The sequence below is a fragment of the Populus trichocarpa genome, chromosome 10 (assembly GCF_000002775.5).
Source record: "Populus trichocarpa isolate Nisqually-1 chromosome 10, P.trichocarpa_v4.1, whole genome shotgun sequence".
NCBI lineage: Eukaryota > Viridiplantae > Streptophyta > Magnoliopsida > Malpighiales > Salicaceae > Populus > Populus trichocarpa.
In genome coordinates this window covers 7,915,043-7,939,485 of record NC_037294.2, presented here as the reverse complement: position 1 = coordinate 7,939,485, position 24,443 = coordinate 7,915,043, and the positions used below count along the sequence as shown (strand labels likewise).

Genomic DNA, 24,443 nt, shown 5'->3' with positions numbered 1-24,443 from the left:
ATTCTTCTAATACTATTTACAAGGAATTTATACAATGAATATTAAGGGTGTTCATGATTTGGTCTGGTTCAGTTTGGGTTCCAAAATCCAACCAAATCAGGAGATGTTATTTATTAAGAATATGTCTCATACCAAACTAAAAACCAGTTCAAACCAAACTAGTTCGGTTAAGTATATGTTAGTGTTTTTTGGATTAAAAACCAGAAAACCTAACACCTATTAAATGAGATTATTTTTGGTTTTTTTAAATGAACCTATATTAAATTAGGTTTTAGTAATTTCTAGTTAAGTTTTGTTTTTTATAAGCTTTTTAAGCAAACTTTTTTTTATTAGGCTTTTTAACAAAACCATCTCAATTCCATAACTAAATTGAAAATTGAAATTAACAAGAATCCAATTAGACATTTGTATTTTTTTTCCCTACAAGGCCAATTCATTGCACTATACAATATGCATGATCAAATTTGTGTTATTATGACTCTATTGAGCCTTCTATTTTTTGTTTATAAATGTATATAAATTCTTGGTCTAATAAAAAAGACCATACTATAAAGACTAAGAAACTATGGACAACTCAAATTAATAAAGATTCATACTAGAAATAAGCAAATACATTAGCAACAGATAAGCAAATCTAATACAAAAAAATATAGATTAGCATAAATTTAATAAAAAATCTAGCACAGTTTAAAGAAAAAAAAATCTAGTAACAGTAGAATCTAGAAAATCCAACAACAATAAAAACCAAAATATCATGCAAAGTTAATGCTATAAAGAAACCCTAACAAATTAGCAACAAATTAGATTTTGATTAGTAAAAGAATTAACAATGCAAAATTATAAGGGAATGAACAAGGTAAAGTAAGTTAATTGCCCACAATAATTATATTCCATTATTTCACCAACATCACCAACATTAGTTACAATCATTATAGAATTTCAACTTTCATCAAATTCTGCAAAATCATAAATTAAACATGTTAGATTAAACATATCTAAAGAAATTATAATATAAAATAACTAATTTTAAATTTGTAAGACAAATCATCTAACTCAATCATATCAGAATTTTCAATATAATCCATAAAGGCTCTAATGTTGATTGGAATTGGTGTTAAATACAACCAATTCTGATAAAAAAAAAAAAACAAGTGCTTGCACCATTGATAAAGAAAAAAATGGATCTAATATACAACCGTTAGTGTTGAAGGTTACATCAGAAAAAAAAAAATAATAGATACCGACATTTCCACCACATGTGCTGCCTTAGAAAATATCTTATATTTTATACCATTACAACTTTATCAACCTAAAATATCTAATTTGGAATCATTACGATCATTAAAAGCATCATCTAAATATCTCTCAACCTTTTTTTTTTCTCTCCACATCATCTTCCTCCTTTAAATGTTTTTTAAATTGAAAAGTCAAGTTATTTGACATATCATATATCACAATCGAATCAACATTAACATCATGTTTATTTCTACTAATTTCAGCATCATGCATAATCTCAACTTCCTCATCAACTTTCATATAATACTCATATAACCTTAACAAAGTATTTGTAACTTTCTTTGTGAAATTTTCAGCCTTTTCAACATCATATAATCATCCAGAATAAAATCTCATATATTTCAATTTGAAACGTGGATCTAACACAGTAGCTCATACAACAACAAAAAAATTTATCTTCACCCCCCCAATATTTCTAATACTTTATCATAATATTCTTTGCCATTTCACCTAAAACAATATCTTCATTTCTACAATGTTAAGATATGTTTATGTGTATGGAAATCAATTTATGACAGAAAGAATTAGATGTCACATACAAGAAGCTAGAAAATTTAATTATAAGTGTAAAATAGTTTCAAGAACTTCACAAAATATTTAATATTTTCCTACTTTTCTAAAGTATAAGGACCTATGTTTTTTTTTTGTTTTCCCTTTGAATCAACCTTGAAGTAACCCAAATACCTAGAATCAATTTCTTTTAACCTAATAAAAAACCACCTTAAATTTTTTAGTAGTTTCTAGCATCATACACATTGAGTTTTATCTACTTGCAGCATCCAAGCGAACTGATTTTCTACTCCCAATTTTCAACCTCTTTGCATATTGATTAAATACGATTTGCATAGAAGGAGAAAATCTAACAAATCTTATTGCATTCCTAATCTTAACCACAAACTCATCAATATCTTACAATCTCGCAAATACAATAAGATTAACAATATGTGCATAATATCTAACATGCATGAACTCATTTGACAAGATATTAGTTGCTGAAACCATTTATTACTCTCTTCAAATATTTAACAATCAAATTATTTGAACTTGTATTGTCTATTGTAACCATTAAAATCTTATCAATTTCTCATTCTAACAAGAAACTCTCGATCGTTTAGCCAATTGTCTCACCCTTATGATTAGAAACTTGATAAAAAATTATAATTTTCTTATTCAAGTTCCAATATTATCAATTTAACAGGTAGTCAAACACTTAAAATTAATATTTTGGATTGATGTACAAGTATTAGTTGTTAAACATACTCGTTAATCCCTAAGATCTTTCTTTAATTTTACCTTCTTATATACACATATATGTTTTCAAATAATCTCTCAAAATCATCAAATGACAAGGAACATTAAATTTTGGTTGCATTAACCAACAAAATGACTTAAATCATTAGTTCTCTATAAAGTTAAAAGGCGGCTCATCAAGTATAATCATTTTTGTCACGGCTTTCCTACACTCATTATAATTATAACATATTGTCTTAATAATCACCAAATCTTCATATCCCTTATTATTCCTATTTATTTTAGGCTTAGGTTTTAAAACCAAAGTTTTTTTTCATTCGATCAATCACAAAAGAAATTTTTTTGCATACATTTAGACAACTCCACATATTACTTATCCCATTAAATATAGTATGACCAACATAGTCTTTCCCGTAATATATAAATACAGTTTGAGGAGTTTTAGGACATCATATTTTTAAAAGTGATCCTAAATTTAGAAGGTTTTTTTTATTAGATCTAAAAGGTGGATGTTATTACCTTTAGTATTACTATTTGTACTAGAGGTGGTAGCTAGAACAAGTTAAGGATTGAGTTCTAAACTTGAAGGATTTGATTCTTTTGGTGTAGGATCTTTTGATTATCTATCTGGAATAAAAAACAACATTCATAAAATGAATCAACTGATAATTAATTATAATTTTAATAAAAACTATGGAACAAAGTTATTAAAAGGTTAGGAATGTTAACACGGTACTAAAATGCTCGTAGAAATAACAAATACCATTTAGTCATACTATCTCATTAAACCAGGTGAAGTTAATATGTATTAGATAAATGCAACAATAATAATGCACCTTATAAGAAATGAAACCCATCTCTCTCATATGCCAAATTTTATCAGTGAAAATTGTAGCTAAATCTTACATTCAAATTCAAAATAATAAAGGGGTGGTGAAGAAGAAGAAATATATATATTATTCAAAACTAACATGATTTTAAGCATTCTATTAAATTAGATAATTGCAGAATTACTAATAAAAAAAAGACACCATTTCATGCATTATATAAAAAAATCCATCATGATTTTTTGCATTGATTTTGATTTTCTTTCTGGACCCATATTAGGTTCTTGTCATCAGAATAATATGAAGAGATTAGAAATCTCTTTTTTGCATTCTTAGCAAGTTGTATACTAAGAACAATAATACCATTCCAGATTATTGTTAGCCAAGAAACTCAAGTTATCAAGAATAACCCCATTAACATTTTTAAATATTAACAGTAAATGTCAAAAAGAAAGGTAAACATTAAAATCAATGGACTCCTCGTTCCATGACTCAAGAGCTAGACCCAAGAATGGCAACTTAAATGTTACAAGAAAAGAGAATTTTACACCTTACAAGCTCAATGTAAACCCCAAATCTCAAACCTTTCAAGCTCAATAACTAGACCCAAATCAAAATCAGTCTTATTGTGTTTCTTCAATTTAGATCTCATAAAAATTGATAAGAGATAAGAGAAAAACATTACAGTTAAATTACATGAAATAATTAAAAATTTTCAAAATATATTTAGAAAAACCCTAGCTACTAGTTCAAATCCAAATTAGGAAAAACTATAAGAGAAAATGCAAGATTACCTTAGATTATACACATTAGAGTTCAATGGATTGGGTATTCGATCAAAAGAGGAGAACAAGAAAGAGGGGGCATGAGAGAGTTAACCGATAGGGATATGACAAAAGGTAATCTTTCAAGTTCGAAGTATCAAGAGGAGAGAACGAGAAAGAGATGATAAAAGGGTTGGGGGAGAGTGCGACTGAGGCAGGGGGCCAAAAGAGAGTGCGATTGTTGTCAATGAAAAAAAAGGAAAATTCTTTAGGGTTAGGTTAAATTTCTATTTATACCCTTTTTTTTAAGTTGGTTCACATTTGGTCTGATCCGATCTGGTTTACATGGTTTCAGTTTCTAAAACCAAAATTGAACCAAACTAAGTGATTTTTCTGTTTTCTCTAAATAGGTTTTTCAATATTTCTCATAGTTTGGTGTTTTTGATTAATTGTTTTTTTGGTTTTTATGATTTTCTTAGTTAGTCAATGTTTTTGACACCCTTGGTGAATATACTATGTTTCCGTACCTTTTTTCTTTTTCTTCTTGTAATGAAAACGTTAATTTCAAACTTTAACCGTATCTAATTGAGATTGTGTTTGGTAATGTTCTTCAACCTGCTTTTAAAAGTGTTTTTCACATGAAAAATCATCAAATTAATGTTTTTTAAGTGTTTATCAATTTTTTTATATGCTTATGTTAGAAATATAAAAAAAATAACATTTTGATGTATTTTCAATTTAAAAATATTTTTAAAAAGTACCATGCACCGTATCACCAAACATGCATTGCATATCCCAAATCAAAATTCTCAAAGTGCACGACCTCCTGTACTTCATAAACCAAAAAAATAGACCTTCGCCTAGTGATGGTCACGAAATAACTCTGCGTATGACCCTTTATACTCCATATTACCTCGGTGTTGTGATTGTCTGACATATAAAATAGTATTGATTATGTGACTTTTCCTCATTCTTATAGGCTTAGAGGAATTGTGTATACACTTAGATGGATTAACATATTTTGTTTTTGTATGTATTTCTATACATTTTTTTATGGATCAATATATTTTGTTTTTGTTTTTATTTTATTTTGGTTTCTCATTTAGAGGAACCAGAGACCGAGTGGTAACCCAACATCCTTGGGATCGGCCAAGCATTGAACCCAATCATGTATGGGTCTGAAGATCTGCTAGACTTAGCTCTCCTAAGCTCGGCCAAGCATTGAGCCCAATCATGTATGAGTTTAGCGATCTACCAGATCCAACTCTCTTGGGCTCAACCAAGCATTGAGTTCAGGCATGAATGAGTTTGGTGACTACCAAACCCAGCTCTCCTAAGCTCGGCCAAGAGCTGAGCCTAATCATGTATGGGTTTGATGATTTGTTAGACCCAGCTCTCTTGAGCTTGGCTAAGAACATAGCCCAATCATGTATAGGTATGATGATTTGTCAGATCTAACTCTCGTGAGCTTATTTAAGTGCTGAGCCAAAACATGTATGAGGTCCATCGATTTACCAAACCCAGCTCTCCTGGGATTAGCTGAATGTTAACTCCAAGCGTACAAAGGTATTTTTTCTTTGATCAAGTGAGATATATTTTTTCTCTTAGACAAAGGAGATGATGGGTTATAAAGATCCAATGGAATCCTTAAAAGAGAAGGTTCTCGATCTCCATTATTCACTGTGTATTTATTTTAAGAGTCTCTCTCTAAATATTATTGTATTTTCTCTCAAAAATATATTTTTGTAGGTATCAAGTACCAGCCACCCTGGCTAGAAAAAATGAATTAGATTATCAGAACCATGAAATTAACCGATTATCCAACACATGAGTCTTATTTATAAGTTACTTGTATTATCATCACTTTCTTATGCATTAAATTACGAAAATCAACTTCCTATCATGTAGTCAAAATCTGAAGGACAGATGGAAGACAAATAAGAGGTCCAGTTGAATGGTTCCTCTTCAATGCAAGAAGATGGAGCCAATTCCATGGAAAATTGAACATGCCAGCTCTTGATTAATTATAAAGTTCCAATCATGCCTTAAGGGGTGGTGTCCGTTGTAACGGGCGATTTGGTCTGCCCACGCAACGACTTGGGTGCCCACAATGGTTGACCCTTGACACATTTTTACTAAACTGAGATTGGACGACGCAAGGGCTGCTTCACTTCTAATCCTTAATTACTCGGCGGAGCCCACGCGTCACCAAAAAAAGAAAAAAAAAGAAGAGGAGAACTGCACCAAAATCCCACCATTCATGTATTTGCGCAAACGTATACACAAATACATATTATTAACTAATTAATTAATTAAAAGAACTTAAAATGTGTGGGGAATTTAATTCACTGTAGCTTTTTTTTTTTGCCGCCTCTCATATTTCAATATAAATAATAACAATGTCATTTTTTTTAATTTTAATACTCAAATTATTTTTCTTTTTGATTTGATATTTTTATGATTAATTGCTTTTGATCTATATAAAAAAAGAGAAATTTTAAAATAAAAAACCAAAGTGAAAAATATAGGAAACTAGATGGCCATTTACAAATTGGTGCTAAAAGTCTTCTTTGGTCCATCTATTATCTTGTGAATTTCTTTTTAGCCCCTTAGTTTTTGAAAATTTTGTTTCAATATATATCTTTATTTTGTTCAATTTTTAGTTTTTGAGTTTGAGAAAATAAAATGAAAATCATCAAATTATAAAAAAAGAGATAGAAGATCATTGGTTGACCAGATTTCAATGACAAGAAAAATCAATCTTAATTTCAAAGAGTTGTTTTCAATAAAATAAAATCTATTATATGTTTTTCAATCTTTATCGTGCATGAAAAAGATAGATTATAACTATGGGAGTTTTTAATTAAAGTTGATTATTGGTTTTTTAACCAATTGCTGGCAAATTTAAAGCCATAAATGGTTCTATTTATGTTTTTCAGCATTTTTAGATCTTTTGGAATATAGAATTGTGGAAATTGACTTTTTTTCTCCAAGAAGTTGAGAAAATCCAGGATTTTTAATTTCTTTTTAAATTTACATTTTTTAATCCAAAAAGTTGAAAACCTAACTTTCTAGCCACCTAAAATATCACCTGCTCAACTAGAGATGAAAAGTCATCTAGTTGTTCTTATTAAAACAAAAAAAAAATGGATGAATAATGCCTCGTCTGCCCCCAAGCAAAAAAACATAAAAAATAAAATGAGCAATTGCGCGGGCCTGCCCACCTTAAGACCTATAAGAACAATAACTGGGCCAACTTGGAGCTTTAAAGGGCTGGCATCTCCACGGGCCTGAACTTTCAGTAAGGATCACTTTCCTATCAAGGTTTCGACTATGAACAGCCCAGCCGAAATGTTTTTCAAGCATCGACTCCCCCTTTGAATTTACTCTTATGTTTGTTCTGGCTATTCGCATTCATTTCCTCTGTTTTAAATTTGGTCAATCGCTCTCTCTGTGTTTTTTGATTTTGTCTGGTTTTAAAGCTAGCCAATTAGACCTTGTGTCCTGTGATTTTGTCCAAAATTAGAGAACACAAGGTCTGATTGACCCAAATTAAGAATAATTGAAGGGTCTGAAGGACTGCCTTCCAAGCGCTGATATCTGACAATCCAGACAACCTGGACTGTATGCACTTTGAGAGAACCAGAACGCAATCAAACCCTCTTTTGGTGGGCATGTCCCTGTCAATGTGCCCTTACCAATTGCTACCGGCCACATGCATGGCTCTAACTGTCATTCTGGCTCTAATACGAACAATGCTAGAGCCTAAAACCTGAAATTTAGAGTCCTTAGAGACGATCTTCACATGCTTGAAGGAATGGTGTTTGTCTCATGGGTGTTCTAGTCTTGTCCTTGTACAAACACTTGTCCATATTCATAAACGCAAGGCCAGCATGGTAGCTAGTGGCAGTGGGGCTGCCTTTTTTTGGGCATCAACAGCTTCTATTTCCTGTCAAATGGAGCCCAAATCCTGATCATAGTGCTTCAAAGCTTACACTCTGGCCCTGTGCATGGTACAAATGTTTGTTCTTCTCGCTTGTTAGCACGGGCTTTTGATTTGTTATTTATGTTCTCACCATTATGCGAGCTAGTTATCCTTGGAGTACAGGATACAAGGATAGAATCAAGCTCAAAAACCAAGCATGCTTAAAGTGGCAAAGGGTCATCTACCTTGTCTTGGAGCTTTGCGGGTAATGAAACAGATGAAAAGCAAGCACCCCGAGGTAAATACTTTGAAAAACACATCAATGCTTGAGATCATGTTTTTTTCTTTTTTTCTTTCTTTCCCATTTGAGATAATTTGCCCCTGAAAATATAATATTAACTATTAAAACTTGGGACCTCAATTTCACTTGAAAGTTTTTTATTCGAGTTCTAAAAAGGATGGAATGAAATTTTATTAAAAAAAGAGTTATCTGTATCATATAGTTCAAGATTCATAGATTATTCATGTTCCATAAAAAAAAAAAAAAAAACAATATATAATCTTGACCTTGAACAGAGAAATAACATAAAATATATTTGCAATTCAAAAAAGATTTCACCCTTGATTTTCTCATCTTAAATTTACAAGAGTAAGTTTAAATCCCTCTTGAAAATCCCAATCATTGATTCTCAAATGGATTCAAAGAACAGCATGTATCTTGTTCTTGAGAAAATAAAGAAGAAAAGGCTGGGGATAGATAACTCTTACAGAAAAGAAAACCTTATTATAATGAAATAAAGAATACTTAATTCAACGAGAACATTTTTCTTTTGGTAGAAACCTTTTTCTTTCTCCGCCCCTCCTTTTAATAAAAAAAAGTTGACCAACATTTGCTCTTCGATCGGTACCACTTTGTCGATGGATCCTCATGATTATCCTTCTCTTTTTGCCCTGAGGGTATATACTCAGGTATATACATATACATATACATATCAGTGCTGCTAGCACAGTAGCACACAGGGCTTGAAAATTGAATATTCCCCTACTGTTCTTAAAGACTTGCTTTCTGAAACGAAAATAGACAACTCATGTTACACCGTAGAATCGCTTTCCTTGTAGGAATCTCCTACAGGCTTACGAAGATTAAGTATACAAGTTTCATGTTTTTTGTTTTCCTCGAAGAATCTTCAAGAAAACGACACGATGTAAATCTTAGTTGATATATACTAAATAATTCTTAATCTTGACACTGTGTAATGTACCCTTTTGTAGACTGCCTTTTGCAAACGAAGGAACACATCACTGTATCAGCAATAGCATTGTGATTTATGACTAACGTAATGATTGGAAAATATCCATAAAGCAAGCTCAGCCAGACTCGAACGACACGTCTGCATGAGCTCACCACCGAGGTAGAGTTTATCTTGGCCACTGTTAGAGCAGAGATCATCAGCCATTGTTATCTTTTTCTTTATCGTTTAATTATCTTCGTCAAATATTGTTCGTAAAGTTGATATGAAGCAACCCACAGCACAGTAATTTATAAAAGAAGGTCAATTCCTTTTCCTTTTTTTTACGAATGACGACCGAGCTGCAGTGATTTGTTGTTTGTATGTCCTAGCAGCAGTGGTAATAATCTCCGATTTCATTGGTGCTGATTACGCTTATTACTCTAGTAAAAACAAAATGATTGGAGAGACAAATTCCTTTCTTTCCTCTTATTATCTTGCCGTGATACTCTTTCCTGACTACCGAACAAATCAGTATAATGTAAGAGCATGATTGATATTTTAATTGATACCACCTTTGAGAAATACTGATATCTCATCATTTTTATTTTACTTTTTTTTTTTTAAATGGTCGAGCTGTATTACTTGTGAAGAATTAGATAGATGGTTCACGTTTTGCTGCTACCGGGCCAACTTTTTTATAACTTACAAAAACAATGCTCATCAAGCGTATTTTAAAGAATGAAAAACAATTAATGACTTGACATCGTTGAAAGAAAACTTAAAAAAATAATGATTGTTAATTCCTAAAAATTAAAATATATATAAGAATGAATATTGTTAATTCCTAAAAATTAAAATATATATAAGAATGAATAAAAAAAAAATCAATGAAAAAAATATTAAAAGACAAAGCACCACCAAAACCAAGTGAGATTGTCAAAACCTACATGTAGTATCGTGTGGACAAGATAATCTAATAGAAGGCAAAACATGAAAAAAATAAAATTTAGTTTTAATTTTAAAAATATTTGAACTTTGAAAGACAAAATAAAAAAGAATATAAAAAACTTTAAAAAAAATTGAGGGAGAATTGATACAGTGTAAGACGGTTAAAAACTCAATTGACCCATGTTTCGTTTAACCCAGAAAAAATCAAGCAAAAACTCGTCGACTATTCTTTAAAGCATGGACGAGTAATAGAACTGAGTTTTATTTTGTTGATTGTCTAATTTAATTAAATGGTATCATCTTGAATTCTTAATAAATTACGAAAATAAGATTTTATTTTGATTGATATCCATATATATATATATATATATATATATATATATATATATATATTAACTAAGTAAGATCGACTTTCCCAGACCGATGAATAAAAGAAAGGGAAAAACCAATTATAGGAGAGAAACAATCTAAATTATGAAAGGTTAGTCGGGCTACTTAACGACTAACAAGTAAAGGATTTTCCACACTATTATACTATCTTAATTTGAACACTCATGCTAGCTATGTAACTAGAAAATTAGTGAGGTCTTGATGGGATTCTACCATGCCTAATTAAAAGCCATCAACTCCGTCTTATCATGCTTCTCCATTTCCACCACTGATTAAGCACCATTTCTCCATGCCTGCCTCCTCCTTCCTTCGGGATATATATATATATATATATACACACACACTTAAATATGTTAAGAAATGTGATTTTCTCAAGAACTAAATTAAGACAATAAATTGTTCTTTTGGGGGGATTCTTTTTTTTTTTTAAAAAAAAAAATGAAGCCGAATGAGAATATTGTGTGCTGTCGACCCAACTTAATTAAGCCCCTAATTTAATTAAAAACAAATGGAGTTAACCGAGCGTATGAAAAGAAATTAAAATAAAAAGAAAGAGGATGTATTCCATGAGAAAAAGGAAAGAAAGAGGAGGGGACATGGATGATTGGATTAGTACTAATCATGCACAAAAACATCTCAATATCAACTTTCTTTTTTCCTTTTTCTCCACGGTCAATAATAAGCTAAAGCTGAAACGCATTTTTTGTCGTGTCACACTCATCTGGCCTATCCATGCAGTGCACGCGAATCTTTGACAAACTGGAGATGAAGATCAAGGTGGGTATAACTTGGGGAACCACAAGTTGTGTTTTCTCATCATTTACCAACTACAATTGTGATTTTCAAGCTTTCTTTACCCTTTTTTTTTAATTGTTGACTAATTGTCCTTGGAAATCCTCCATTACTTGTCCTTAACCCACCTAATATTCGACATTAACAAGACAAAGGGATGGTAAAGGACTGTTTCAGGGTAAATATATCATCATTAATCTCTTTTACGGGAGGAGAGATTGTTGAATTAAGCCTGAATTCCCATTTAGGCAAAAGACTTGATTGATTCATTAAATCTTAGCTCATTATTGACATTAGTGTTCCTTTTTTTAAGAACCCTAATACGTACAAACCTCATAGCTTTTCTATTGTATTATTTTTTTTAAAAAAAAAAAAAAACAAAATCTATGCAGCCAGCATATATATTAATTAGTTCATATTGTTTATATGGATATTTTCTTAATTATTAGATATATGGATTTATAATATGGATGGTTACCAGTCATAAAAGAGTTGTCCCGCATGTCATTTAATATTTTTTTTCCTCTTATAGTTATCTATCCTTAATTATTTTTTATTTATTTTGTTAATGATAATGTATTTCGGACACTCTCTCTCTCGTTTGTTGGTCAAAGCAAAGATTCCTAGAATGAAAAGGGCAAATATGAACAGAGGGCTAGATTTTTTCTTTAGGACAGAGGATGAGGATATTGGACTGGTATATAAAATGGCGAGCCTATGAAATCATGCCACCGAATAAAAAATAAATAAACGGAAGTGTCATATGGCATAATAATATTTAAGGGGGAAATTAAATAATTCATAAATCATCACTAAATTAAACTTTGAAAATTAATAAAACCAGTGGAAAACAGCAATTTTAATCAGCCCTCTCCCATCGACCACATTAAACATAAAAAATCCACAACCTTTTCCTTTTTATGTCCTCTCTGAAACCAAGAAAAGAGCTAAATCTTTGAACATTCAAATTCCATTACCAAAAGTCTGGTTTTTTTTCCTGAAAATCAGACCAAAATAACGGCTGGACAGAAAATAGAAAGTGTAAGCTGGCTGTTGATGCTTAATTGGCAATTTTACCTAAGATTAGACTCATTAGGCAACACGAAGTCCCCACAAGATGTATGAGTAAATGAGAAAGGGTACCACTTTGGAAAGCTGAAAGTGAGTTCTGGATCATCCATGGCCGGATATTTGTGCTAATATATCGTTCCTGCAGAGGTTCTGAGGTTGAAAGATACAATTCATCCTACACAAAACAAAATAACCAGCACGCAGTATCGACCAATTTGTCGTATCCTAGCTGTGGGGTTCACTACTTAGTGTGCCACTATTAACGGTTCTTTTAAATTGTTTTTTATTTTAAAATATTTTTTTATTTTTAAAAATCAATTCTAACTTCAGTACATCAAAACGATATAAAAATATAAAAAAAATTTAATAAATTTTTTTTAAAATTTTAAAAAACACGATTTTAATCCCCTTTTTAGATACTACTTATATTGTATTGTATATATGCCCGCCCTAATACGTACAAAATTTTCATCTCTAACCAAGGAGTCAACATATGACACGGATATATAGTGATCGTAATTCAGACTACATGGTACAAGTTCATATTTGACCATATAAGGTAAAGACATTTTCTTATGTTAGCTAGGAACAATTCCTTTCTCTGTCCCTCCGTGCAATGACTTCATGTGAAATTGTGATTAATAACCATGTGGTCCATCTATATGCATCTGCAGCCCTTCTAATATATAGTCCTGTCATTTCAGTTTTTAGGAGGGGAGTGCTTAGATTTAACTGGTTTATTCTTGGATTAAAAATGTTTGTGTGGATCATAAAAAGAAATAATATTTAGATTTTCAAAAAAAAAATTTACATTGATTTTAAACTCGATATAACAATTCCAACTTAAAATTTTTAAAATTAATTATTTGTTTAAACTGAATTTTAAATTAAATTATATAAAAATTATTCTGATGTGATATTAGGTCACAGGAAGAAAAATCAAATGAAAAAAAAAAAAAAACAGGTTGAGTTCATCTAGTCAACTACCTAATCAACTAGTTAAGTCTGCAATTCGAGTTATGGATTCCATTGAATTGAATTAGTTTTTTATTTTTATTTTATTATATGATAAAAAATATAAAAAATGATTTATAATAAAATTAATATTAAATAATAAAATTCAATAAACACTTAACATTAAAAATAAAATTTAAAAAGTAAAATAAAAAAAATCATATGCCAGTTAAAACAAAACTCAACATTAAATCCAACTCAAGATGGATTCAGTGCACCAAATCAAGCGGGTTAATCCATGTGAATAATTATGAAGTGTCTAGTCCAACAGTCTGAATATTATTAGTGAAATAATTTGAATTACATGCTGTCTCTAATAAGTTATATTTTCTTAATTAATTTGAAGGTTTCATGCTTATGCAGGAAGAATAAAGAGAAGGCTATCATGTCATCATGCTCTCTTCTACTCTGTTTCCCCACCCTTTATCCTCTATTAAATTACATTTTTATTCCTTTCAAGATATATTAACAAGTGGGTCACTGTGTTTTTTTTTTTCTGATTTTTTTTCGTCTAGGGGTGATTTCTTGAGTATGTGGATATATCTTATTTGAGATAAAAATTATTTTTTAAATATTTTTTATTTGAAAATATATTAAAATAGAATTTTTTAATTTTTAAAATTTATTTTTTACATGAAACGATTCAAAAACATTAAAAAAAATTAATTTAAATCTAAAATATATTCAAGAATATTCTAGCTGCAATCCTAAATGAAACCTATAATCTCATTAAAGACTTCAGTTTTCTTATTTATTTGGTATTGTGGTGTAACTGTGTTTTTTTTTAAAAATAATTTTTTTTTATTTTAATATTTTTAAATTATTTTAATATATTAATACAAAAAATTATTATTATAATATATTTTTAAATAATAAACTATCCGAAAACATCAGTTATCAAGTAGCAAACACTCACTTCGCTAATGGAAGATGAGAGAAAATAAATAGCTTGCTGGAGACTCGAGACAGGCCGGAGGTCAAGTCCGATCAAATCTGTATGCAAACTGTAAAGCGTCCCAACCTGTATTCGAAAGGCACAGTGGGTCCACCAGGAAAAAGAAAACTCATGGGTCCCAAGGTGGGTCCCAAAAAAGAGACCATTGTCTGCTGGCCACCCCGTTGGGTAGCATGGAGAAGGACCATTACAGGCAGCATTTGTGAATCAGCCCCTTTCCTACGTTTAGTTGACATCAAGTTATGCCCACTGCTTTTTTAACTGTACCCAACACCACATGATGCCACAACTTTACCCTCCACCCACTTGTGAAATATCAAGATTGCCACTCCAAAGTCCAAAGAGGCTGGCCTGCTGATCGAGCCACCACGGGGTTCGGGTCCTGGTCTCTTGCGGACATTGATTAAGCCAGCACAGGTCGGGTCTTATCTCCCTAGTGATCATGCACAGATTTTGTGTAACATTTGGTAGACAATCTTCAAGACATCACCAATATTTGACATGTCCAGTTCTTTAAGACCGTAACCCAACTAACCTATATGTTGTCTGATTGCCAAGAGGAAGGCCCAGAAGATTTGGATGATATACAAAAGTTTGACACACTTTCAGTAATTTCATCGAGACCCAAAGGAAACATGCCTACTAGGGATTCTTGGGTGTGTGTTTTCTTTCCTTTGTTTTTTCATTAGGCGTGTAATTCCAAGACGAGGGAGGGATATTGGGGGTGGACCATGTCAAAGCGGGCTTTTTGAAAAAGGATAGAGATTCTGGATTATCTTTGCTAATTCCCTCTTATAATTAATCAAAATTGCGTAGTGCTTGTGAAAGAGTTTTCCTCTCCATATTTTTACTTTTGCTTTCATAATGTTCAAATCTCGATGCCTATCTCGTCATTGTAAACCCCATAAAGGGTATCTTCTCCTATTTATGAGCAATCAAGCAGCAAGACGAGGACAGAAAGTCTGCTAAAAAAACACCTCTCAATAATTTCAGTTTAGCTGGAAAACCAGGTTATTTGACTCAACAAGGTATGTGGGGTTGCCGAATGCCTATACATAGCTTAGGCAAGAATTGATGGGGTTTTTAGAAGCTGACCCAGTTCTCTAAATTAATCACAATATTCATATGATTCGTTGGTTTTGTTGTTAACTTTAGATAGATAAACAACAATTCCAGTACCACTCCTGCTATATTGGCCAAGTGCAAGAGTTGAAGCCTGAAGGCTTCCACCCTACTAACATCATATGCTGATCATCATTCGTAGGTTTGCTACATCAATCAACTATGGCCCATGTTCCCATGAATCTCAATAATAACTTTGAACGTCAAAGAAAAAAAGTTGTAAATACATTGCAAAAAAAAAAAAATTAAAATATATTTTCGAGTTAAAAATATTTTAAAAACAACTGTTTTGAATAGCTCTTAGCCGCCCAAAATACGACCCAAGAGCCTTCCCTTGCCTCGTCTGATGAACATAACTCTGCAGACAAGTGAAACGATAGGGTTCTTCATTTCACACCAATAACATTCGAAGGTTTCATGGTCATGGACCATCATGCAATAAATGTTAGCAAAATTCTTCTAAGTAAAACAAAAGGGCATTTTTATTGTTCATTAATAATATATATATTTGTGAACACCTCGTTAACGATGTGAATGAATGAATGAAGTGATTACAACTATACATTTTTCGGCCTAAATCTCATCCCAAAAAACAATTGGATAACCGTGTCATCGATTCTACTTGAATCAATAATTTTTTTTTTTTATCTAAACCATATTATTTTGTATTTTACTAAAAAAATATGTTCCTAGTTGAGGTTAACAAGCAAATAAAATCATAATTAATTAGATTTAATTAGATTTTTTTTCCAATTCAGATTAAAATTTAATCCAAGTTAAGTTTCATGTTTTAAATTTCTCAATACAACTTGATATTTGAGTCGGGTTTAATAATTAAAATTAAAATTAAAATTCAATGAATCATCTCAATTCTAAAAACCAGTTCTATAATATAATTGAAATAAAAAAAAACAAAAGAGAAAATGGTTACCCAACAACGATAGTGATTAGTGATGAACTATCCTTTTTTCTTTTAGAATATGTTTGTTTTGTGTAAAATATTTTCTAGATTTTTCTGTGTTTATTTCTAAAATATATTTTCTTGTGTTTATTTTTTGTAAAATATTTTATAGAAAAATTAGTTAATATAAAATATTTTACATCAATCTTCAAATATAGTTCATTTATAAGAAAATATTTTTAACTCATAAAATTCTATAAAATATTTTACAAATAGTAATTTACTTATAATATTATCCAATTATGTTAATTATCACCTCCATCTCATTACCATCGTCACCTCCTCCTTCACCATTACCTTTTCTTTCACCATCATCTTCTTCTCTATCACCACCACCATCTCATCATCTCCTTCTTTTTTTTACCACTATCATTTCACCGTCATCTCTTTTACCACCACCTCCTCCACTACCACGACCCTACTTACTACTACTTCCATTATTATTTTATCACCATCACTGTTGAAAATATTATATATAAAATATTTAACAATAAGATGTTTTTTAAATTAAATATTGAAAAATATTTTACATGGAAAATATATTTTCGCAAAACAAACATAAGCTTTGTATTTTTTTTAACTTATTTTTCCTCATGCTTTAACACAATTCATTTAAACAGTTCTTCTTATTTTTATTTTATTTAACAATAGTTTTCCTTTCGGGGTATTAATAATGGAATTTGAGAGGCGTACGAACGATGTTGCGTATAAAATAGTGTTCGACTAAAATAATCAAAGAGGAGGCCCTGTAAGAAAAAATAGAATTTTGGGGGAATGATGAGAGAGGGGCACAAGTGGGCGCAGGATAAGCACGTGGGCGTCGCCTTTTCTCATTGCACGCTGGCATGTCCATGGAAAATAAGCCTTAAAACTCTCCGCCTTCCTGTTCTAGCTACAAAAAAACATTAGTATTTTACTTCATAGATTTTAATATTTCAGGTCCTTTCTGTCTGTCTTGCTGTATATGATTGGCAGCTTATACTTGTTTGAGCATATCAAGAAGAACATTAGATTTCAGGTTGCAATCTTATATCTTTCAACCATTCTTTATTAATACGTAGCATGCTCCTTCTACTTAAAGCAAAGTAACACTGATGTGCATTCTTAATTTGTAAACTTATTCTACAATCTGGGGTTCGGTGCTTTTTTTCTTTTTTCTTCTTTTTCTTTTTACTATGTTTGAGGTATATCTGATCTTGATGGGATTGCAGCACTTTGATTCTTTGGTTGCATGTCAAAATCATATGGGGTACAGAATTTGACTGGAAGGACATAGACTTTGGAGTGTTTGATCTTCTGGGTTTGCTTCTTTATGGAAAATTTATGCAAGTGGTAGTTCTATATATATATACACACGCACAGATATTGGTATCACACCCACAATAAAAGCTCTTGGTATTCTTTTGTTCTAGCATATCCATTCTCCTCCAAGAAAATTATATCTGTTTCCTTTCTCTTTTTTCTTGAATTTATGAAAATTAAAGCTCTTGATTGTCTGGGTTGAGAACTTGTCGGTGTGCTAAGTAGTAGTGAAACTATATACAGGAAGCAGGTTGTATTATTGAGTTCTGCCTTCTTCTGAGAACATCTTTTGCTTGCTGTTGAAGAAGGAAACCTTTTGGAGCTTCGCCTGCATTGAATGGGAAGCTTATGTTGGTGAAGGAGTTAGGTATATCTGATTCAACTATACCTATAAAGCAAATTGATGAACATATAATCAAGAAGAAAATCAAAAGGATTAGTCATGAAGTTTATGAAACTCGGATCCCGACCGGACACCTTCTACACTGCTGAGGCTGTCAGGTAAAAATAACTATGAGCCATTCAACAGGATGCAGATAATGTCAGATTACATATATTTTGAAGGAAAGTTGTGAGTAATTTAATTTCGCAATGCAGGTCTGTCTCCTCTGAAGTTTCTAGTGACCTTATAGTTCAAGTGACTGGAAGTAGATATTTGCTTCACAAGGTAAAGCTCCATAAGTTTTCTAGAACAAAAGATATTGCTCATGGCATCTATTCCTCCACTTCAATTGGATTATAATCTCAGTAATCCTTATGCTGATTTGTGCAGTTTCCTCTTCTTTCCAAGTGTTTGCGCCTACAGAGACTATGCTCTGAATCCCCTGAATCCTCACAACACCAAATAGTCCAGCTCCCTGATTTTCCCGGTGGGGTTGAGGCATTTGAACTCTGCGCAAAGTTCTGTTATGGTATTACAATCACTATTAGTGCCTACAACATTGTTGCAGCGAGATGTGCGGCCGATTACCTGCAGATGACAGAGGATGTTGAGAAGGGGAACCTAATATACAAGCTTGAAGTTTTCTTCACTTCTTGCCTACTTCATGGGTGGAAAGATGCTATTGTCACTCTACAGAGCACCAAAGCATTTCCTTTGTGGTCAGAAGACCTTGGAATTACAAGCAGATGCATTGAAGCTATTGCCTCTAAAGTCTTAACTCATCCCTCAAAGGTGAGTTTGTCGCATAGTTACTCTAGAAGGGAAAGGGATGATGTGTCTTGTAATGGAGCAGAGAGCCAGAGGCTTAAACCAGCAAGCAAAGGTTGGTGGGCTGAAGATATGGCCGAATTAGGCATAGACCTATATTGGAGAACCATGATGGCAGTTAAATCCGGTGGAAAGATACCATCTAACCTCATTGGGGAGGCCTTGAAAATCTACGCAGCTCGATGGCTACCTAACATATCAAGAGAACGAAATTTTAATAAGCAAGTAGGATCTGACTCGGATTCAGACTCGACCAACGAGACAACTTCAAAGCATAGGCTGTTTCTAGAAACAATAGTAAGCTTACTCCCAGCAGAGAAAGGTGCTGTAACTTGCAGTTTCCTTCTCAAACTTTTGAAAGCAGCCAATATTCTCAATGGCTCCTCATCTTCAAAGATGGAATTGACCAGAAGAGCGGCACTTCAATTAGAGGAAGCAACAGTAAGGGATCTGTTAATACCCTCCATCTCACTTGCAAATGATACAGTGTATGATGTAGACTTGGTCATCACCATATTGGAGCAGTTCATGTTACACGGGCAGAGTCCTCCCACCAGCCCTCCAAGATCCAAGCTGGGGTTTGAAAGGAGGAGGTCTCGGTCAGCAGAGAATATTGACTTGGAGTTTCAAGAGAGGAGGAGGTCTTCTTCAGCATCACATAGCTCAAAGTTGAAGGTGGCTAAGCTTGTGGATGGTTATCTTCAAGAGATTGCCCGAGACGTGAATTTACCTCTTTCGAAATTCATTACACTTGCTGAGGCCATTCCAGATTTCTCAAGGCTTGATCATGATGATCTCTACAGAGCCATTGACATTTATCTCAAGGTAAATAACAGATTGATAGCTTGTTAGTCTGCAAAATTAACCATAACCCAAATCAAGGCTTGATCATGAATATTCTTCATGGCAGTTGAATGTTAGGACATATTTCACTATCACTTTAATTTCTAGGCTTATTTCACTATCAAATTCTAGGATGTAGGTCCCCGTTGTCTGGTAGATAACCAACTCTCTTGACCTCAGGATATGTCAAGCTCACAAGTTATTGGCAGTTAGGATTAGGCTGACCAGACTAATTTAGCATGGAATTTATCACTAAAAAAAAAAAAACAAATTCAGCATGAACCACTCTGTTGCCAGCAGTCGATTACAGTAAATTTGTGGTTGCCTTTTGTTGCCTTCATGTCATGTTTCCTGTACTTTATACCATATAGCATCTCTTCTTAACGTCTAGACAGTTAATCTCTGGGTAAAAATCATAGTCATCTTTAATGTCCAAGACTGGTGAAGGGATTCGTTTTTCTTTTTTCTTTTTTCTTTTGATAATTGGAAAAATAAAAAAAGATGAATTAGACCTCCTACCTTATGCATATTAGCAAATTTTAAGATGGGTGCATGGTCACAATTTTCATGGTCGAACATCCAGGCACATCCAGACCTAAACAAGAGTGAAAGAAAACGGTTGTGCAGAGCCCTAGACTGCAAGAAACTATCGGTCGAAGCCTGCATGCATGCTGCGCAGAATGAGTTACTCCCACTGAGGGTGGTGGTACAAGTTCTCTTCTTTGAGCAAGCTAGAGCAGCCATGGGTGGTGGCAAAGTCACTGAGCTGCCTAGCAACATCAAAGCACTACTTGCTGCACATAATATTGATCCATCAAGGCCAACAGCTGCATTAAGCACAACTACTAGCATTCAAGCAGATGACCAATGGAGTGTCTCAGGCTTCAAATCACCAAAATCTAAGGTGTCAACACTAAGGATGAAAATGGCTGAAGATGAATTAGATGTAAGTGATCTGCAATCAGATGGACTAGGGAGGAGTTCCAAGTTTAAGGCTTTCTGCGCTCTTCCTACGAGACCGAAAAGGATGTTCAGTAAGTTGCTGTCCATGAATAGAAATTCCAGTGAAAAAAATTGAATTTTGTTTACTTCCAGAAGCAGATGGTAATTTAAAGTGCAACTTATACACTATCTTTCTTGTTTTGCTCTTCTGAAATGCCTTGTACTTTGTAGCTCAGAAAGAAAAAAAATTCTAATGGTGATGTAATCTAATATAATAAGAAAGAAAATTTTGAGGACATGAGGAAAATTAATCTCCTGGCTGATCTCATTATGGGAACTGGAAGAAAGAAGACTCTTAATTACTTGTAGAACATCAATTCTGGGACCAATTTTCTTGATTTGCGTCCATAAATCTGCAACATCTACTTTTGTCTCCTTTCATCCCACTGGATTCTCACCTGTTAATTAATTGCAACTAGTTTTCCTTATTCTTGTCTGTCATTATATCTTATTCTTTTGTTTTTAGCCATTATGTATCTGTTGGGATTTCGTTGGATTAAACAGAATTGAAATTAGGATTAAATATAATATAAAGAGTTTGCCTGTCACCATACAAGGATGACTTGTCAAGCTTCAAGTCCTGCCCATGATGGACAGAAAATGTCAAGAAGAAGCGAGTGACCAATTACAAGATACAAGAAGCCTGATACAAGCAAAATCACTTAGATTGGATTATAGTGTCAAAAGTGGTGATAGATTTCCTTCTTTCTTTGGAGGTTTAGAGGTTGGTTAACTATAATTCAGTTTGTAATCAAAGGAATTATTCTACTGCTGTCGACCATGATAGTGGACAGCGACTGCATGCTGGAAATTAAACACATCTCTCTACCTGGTAAAAGGGTTAGGCAGAACTTTTCAAGGCAGGTCAGTTAGAGATCAGCAATGGTATGGCCATCATTGTTGTCATCATGATTGCTTCCATTATTGTCATTATAGCTTTTCTCAATAACCTTTCTGTTTTCAAGCAACAGCGAACGCCTTTTACATCATACTTTATTTTTTAACTCGATTTTTTTGTCTGGTATTTTCATTTCCACAACAGAGCATGTTGCTTGTTAATTGCTCAAGGTAACATTTGAAATTGAAACAGGTAAATGGAGAAATCATTGATTCTGTCTGGCCATTCCAATCTCTAATTATGAGTGTAACGAAGACCTTAGGGATCGCCATTATCATCCATTCCTAACCATTCATGATCAAATAAACTAACAGCCGCATACCTGCTAGATTTCATATGCCAAATAAACTTTAGGTGGGAGGACCAAAGTCGAAAATGTAATGCTTGTACTTCATGACTTAAAACTTCTATATTAATTTGAGGTTAAGACTCCATAACTTATGCTCGTTTTTCCATTTAAACTACCTGTACTTGGGCTTCCTTACATGTCTACATTCTCACCGCTGCTCACAGAATCAGGTTTCAGTAGTACTCTTTCAAATATTTTACAGGCTGTGCAATTATTAGTGATCATGTAAGTGCGTGGGGTCTTTCTTGGTAGTCAGATGTCTTCATGTCAAATCAATTTGATATTAAAAGGTGGAGATTTCTTGAGTCACTGTGTGGCCAGCACCATGCTGCACTTAGAGGGTACTGAGCTCGAGCCTCAAATGAAGCCTCCAATGTTTTTTTGACTTTCCAGGTCTTGTTTATTTTTTAAATTCTCTGCTGATGATACCAGGTGTTTGGATCATTTCATCTACCTTTTCTTTTCTTTTCTCCCTAGCACACCATTTGCTGACAGAATTTCACTTTAGAGGAAAAAGGTAGATCTCTATAATCTATGTATAGAGTCCCTTGGTGAAAGCTTAACTTATTAATACACTGATCAGATCTAGACACGCACATTAATCTTTTAAGCTTGAGCAAAACACTTCAATCGTTAGTACGTCACAGATTAAAATTCAAATTATACAACAAGGATGAATTGAGGGCTAGCTAGTGTTCAAATAAAACATGGGATTGATTGATTCGTGTTGGCCACACTGCTAATGTTGGTTAACAACAGTGGTTCTTCAATCTGATTAGAATCTCTAGAAAACGTTGATGTATAGCCTGGAGACCGACAGTAATAAAAACTTCTGTTGGTAGTAAGTCTCGTTCCTTGCAATCCTAATAAGTTCATTTACCAAATCAGCTTCTAGGCTCACCTCTAGTAAAAAGACATTAATCAACTACTGGCAAAACCTTTTTCTGTTCCTGATCTGAAGGAGAGAAGCGAAAGAGATAGAAATAGGTAACATTTTACTTATACAAGAGGAAACAAAAACAAAGAAAATAGCAGATGTACACCTCCAAGACAATATACATGCTAGCAAACAACCGCAGGTAGCAACAGCTAGCAAACAACCGCAGGTAGCAACAGCTAGCACACTTACAGTACATTCAATACGTTCATGTGAATTACTGGGACTCAATTGTGTGCATTACTAGTATCATCAGCTGTCGTGTTGATATTAGTTTCTGAGTCTCTCAGAGATGCAGAGTCAATGCTTTTGGTTCGTTGAAGGCTCGGGGAACGGTGTAACCTGCACCGGAAAGAACCAGCATGGGAGGTTGGAGAGCATAAGCAATTACTCTTTGAAGCGCCTGTCTGTCTTTGAAACCCTGAAGTAAACTTTGTGCCACCACTTGACATGCTTTCAGTCTCTGATGGATTCTCTACCTTCATGCCCTTGTTGACCATTTGTCCACTCTCCATCCTTTGGGTCCTGCAGGCTTAAGTCAATACCATATAATCAAACACAAGAAGGTAACAAGACTCGGTATATAAAAGAAATGTTGAGTGCTTGAACCTCCAAAGGATTCTCTGATTATTTACCTACTACTGAATGAAGATTGAGGATTGAAAACTGAAAAATGGAAGAAGCTAAGAGATTGAAATGGATAAAGATAGGAAAGGTGATGGGTTATGGACTGTGTTTTTAAAACCTGTAGAAGGACATGATATATCTCTCCTTTTTTCATTTCACGGGTATGCTAATCATCTCCATCAATGCCCCACCTGCATTTAGGTAGGGTAACTTTTCTTAATGCATCAACCACTCTAGAAAAGAACATGTCATCAATAGGATGACCACAGTATCCCGCCATTAGCTAATCTCCTTTTTATCTTCTTCCTCTCTGTATGTTTACTTTGAGTCATGATTCATGCCACTGAAAAATCTCTTTGAGGGTCCCCATTATCAGTGCAACTGGCAGACATTCTCGTGGATGTCAACTAGCTTATCTCTTTTACCAGAACCCGTTTATGACTTTTGTTCCACTGTTGAGTGTTCATGCATGGATTTATGTTAGTTGTGTGAGTTGTTCATGAAAGAATCAATTCAATTTAAAAATTTAAGTTATGAGAAAAGTTTTAATATATAATTTATATTATTCTCTAATTTTTTTTTATAAATAAAAGTTTTTTGAACTTAAAATTTGTATGAACGTATATTATTTTGTGCTTAGTTTTTATCAAATAAATAGGGATTGTGAGATTCGAATTCGTGACTACTCGGTTATTATGGCTCTGATACCATATCAAAAAACCATCTC

At 33.0% G+C, this 24,443-nt stretch overlaps 1 protein-coding gene and 1 long non-coding RNA gene across 2 annotated transcripts; one reads left to right on the top strand and one right to left on the bottom strand.

Annotated features, from left to right (window-relative positions):
• The first annotated feature begins 17,310 nt into the window (after positions 1-17,310).
• Positions 17,311-21,279, top strand: LOC7460750 (BTB/POZ domain-containing protein At1g67900). Its single transcript, XM_006378180.3, has 5 exons — positions 17,311-17,566; positions 18,094-18,351; positions 18,448-18,517; positions 18,623-19,885; positions 20,487-21,279. Exons 2-5 carry the CDS (start codon positions 18,293-18,295, stop codon positions 20,979-20,981), a joined length of 1,887 nt encoding a protein of 628 aa, XP_006378242.1. The 5' UTR covers positions 17,311-17,566; positions 18,094-18,292; the 3' UTR covers positions 20,982-21,279.
• Positions 21,280-23,126: 1,847 nt separating this feature from the next.
• LOC7492377 (uncharacterized) lies at positions 23,127-24,141 on the bottom strand. The gene is made up of 2 exons (XR_002984303.2): positions 23,725-24,141; positions 23,127-23,621 (listed from the first exon to the last, which is right to left on the bottom strand). It is a non-coding gene; the product is annotated as an uncharacterized LOC7492377 (long non-coding RNA).
• Positions 24,142-24,443: the final 302 nt, after the last annotated feature.

Excerpts from the sequence above, each read along its gene's own strand:
- LOC7460750 (XM_006378180.3), top strand. The coding sequence starts at position 18,293 with ATGAAGTTTATGAAACTCGGATCCCGACCGGACACCTTCTACACTGCT. Across the intron at positions 18,352-18,447 it reads TACACTGCTGAGGCTGTCAG|GTCTGTCTCCTCTGAAGTTT; the intron begins GTAAAAATAACT and ends TTCGCAATGCAG. Across the intron at positions 19,886-20,486 it reads CCATTGACATTTATCTCAAG|GCACATCCAGACCTAAACAA; the intron begins GTAAATAACAGA and ends TCGAACATCCAG.